This window comes from Cyprinodon tularosa, unplaced genomic scaffold, assembly GCF_016077235.1.
Source record: "Cyprinodon tularosa strain WSP-4 unplaced genomic scaffold, ASM1607723v1 ctg181, whole genome shotgun sequence".
Classification (NCBI taxonomy): domain Eukaryota; kingdom Metazoa; phylum Chordata; class Actinopteri; order Cyprinodontiformes; family Cyprinodontidae; genus Cyprinodon; species Cyprinodon tularosa.
The window spans coordinates 639,399-641,184 of NW_024038614.1; the positions used below are offsets into that span (position 1 = coordinate 639,399).

Sequence of the window (1,786 nt, forward strand, 5' to 3'; positions counted from 1 at the left end):
TGATTGAAAAGTGAACTATTTATCTTAAACAAGTAACAGTGTGCCAGACAGTTGGCAAAATATTGTAAATAAAATCCATATATGTGTATTGTTTTGCTAGGAGTGTGTTGATTATTCTGAAATTGGGTTTTGTAAACTCAATTGTAAGAAGAGGAAAAGAAGAACATGGAGTGTGTTCATCACACTGATGCTGGAGACACAAACTATAAACCAGACAAGACAGAAATACACAGCAGAGACTGTTAATTTGCATGATAATGTAAATACACTTTACAGTATGTCAAGGAACTACATAATCATATTTTGATATATTATGATTATTACTGCTCAACCTTTAAAGCTTGCTGTTAAAACTTTCTTTCAAATTAAACAGCAACAAAAAATGGTCTTAGAGCGCCTCCTCTGGTGATTCTATATAACTACCATCCAGGCTCTGAGGGGTTTTTGTACAGCTCTGCTGCTTTTTTGTGTCACTGTGTCTCTGGCACAGTAATACACAGCAGAGTCTTGAGGCTGCATATTCTGTCCAATTAGAGTCACGGTTTTACTGGAAGTGTCTAAGTCAATACTGAACTTGTTTTTCAGTGAGTCTTTGTAGGACGAGTAGCCAGTGCCTTTCATCCCAATCCATTCCAGTCCTTTCCCAGCAGCCTGTCTGATCCAACCTGTCCAGGTGAGCAGATCATAAGAGACCTGACATCTGATGGTCAGACGTTGACCTGGCTGCACAGTTAAAGATGCTGGCTGATTCAGAGTTTCACATGATACATCTGTAAAGAAAACATTTAGGATCAATACATAGACAGTCAGTTTAGGACCATCAAGCTCTAAATGTTTCTCCTTCAGTCAGACTCACAGGATCCAGCAGCCAGCAGCAGCAGCAGAGCTACAGAGAGCATGTTGGTGTTGAAGATGATCTGATGGGAGTTTCTCTTCTTCTGCAGCCTCACAGCTTTAGATCAAGACTTTAAACCAGAACCAATCATTTGCATAATGACAGGAAGCCAATGAAGAATTTTGACCACATGTTTTAAACATGTGTATTTTTAGAGAAATAAAGCACAATATATAATATCCTGCTGAAATACCTCTGTAATTCTATAAGAAACACAGAGAATTGTGCCTTGGTTTGATTCAATATATATATAAACTAGTTTCTCTTTCCTTTTTCACCTTTGTCTTTTTTCCCAATGAGCAGATACGTGACGTATGTCGTCTGTTAACAACAAAGACTAAGGAACCAAAGAAGAAGTCGACTATAAGATCGGTCAATAGGACAGACAGCAGAACAGATTCTAGTCTATGGTTAAATCTGCCGAACTAAATCAGTGACATTGGGAGGATAATTATTTAATCATCATTTACATCAGTTGTATTCAATTTATATTTAGAGAGCTTAGTGATATGTTTCTCTGATTAATGTTTTCTAAAAAATGTTTTTTCGAAAGAATTAAACTCAGTGTTTGTTTTTATATTATTATTTTAGTAATGATTTATTGCTTCTCTTCAGCCAGATGAATTAACAGTTTTTGTTCAAACACTGTAATGAAAAATGAGATATATTAAATATTTCATATAAAATTATCAGAGAACAAACTTTATTCTTCTTTTGCAGACGACAGCTTTAGATAAATTCTCTAAAACCTCAGTTTACCTGTTAATCACATTAAATAATTTTTTTCTACTCTTTCAACCAGAGCAGAGCAGGCCATCAATAAATAATGACTTTTAAAACTTAGAATAAAAGTTCAAACACATCAGACTTTTTAGGAATTTTATTTTTTAT

The 1,786-nt window shown here is 34.8% G+C and overlaps 1 gene segment (V, D, J or C); it reads right to left on the reverse strand.

The window, feature by feature from the left end:
• Nucleotides 1–1,409, reverse strand: LOC119781750. The segment is given in 2 exon segments: nucleotides 1–770; nucleotides 857–1,409. Coding segments are annotated over 2 exon segments (402 nt in total).
• Between the last annotated feature and the right edge of the window lie 377 nt (nucleotides 1,410–1,786).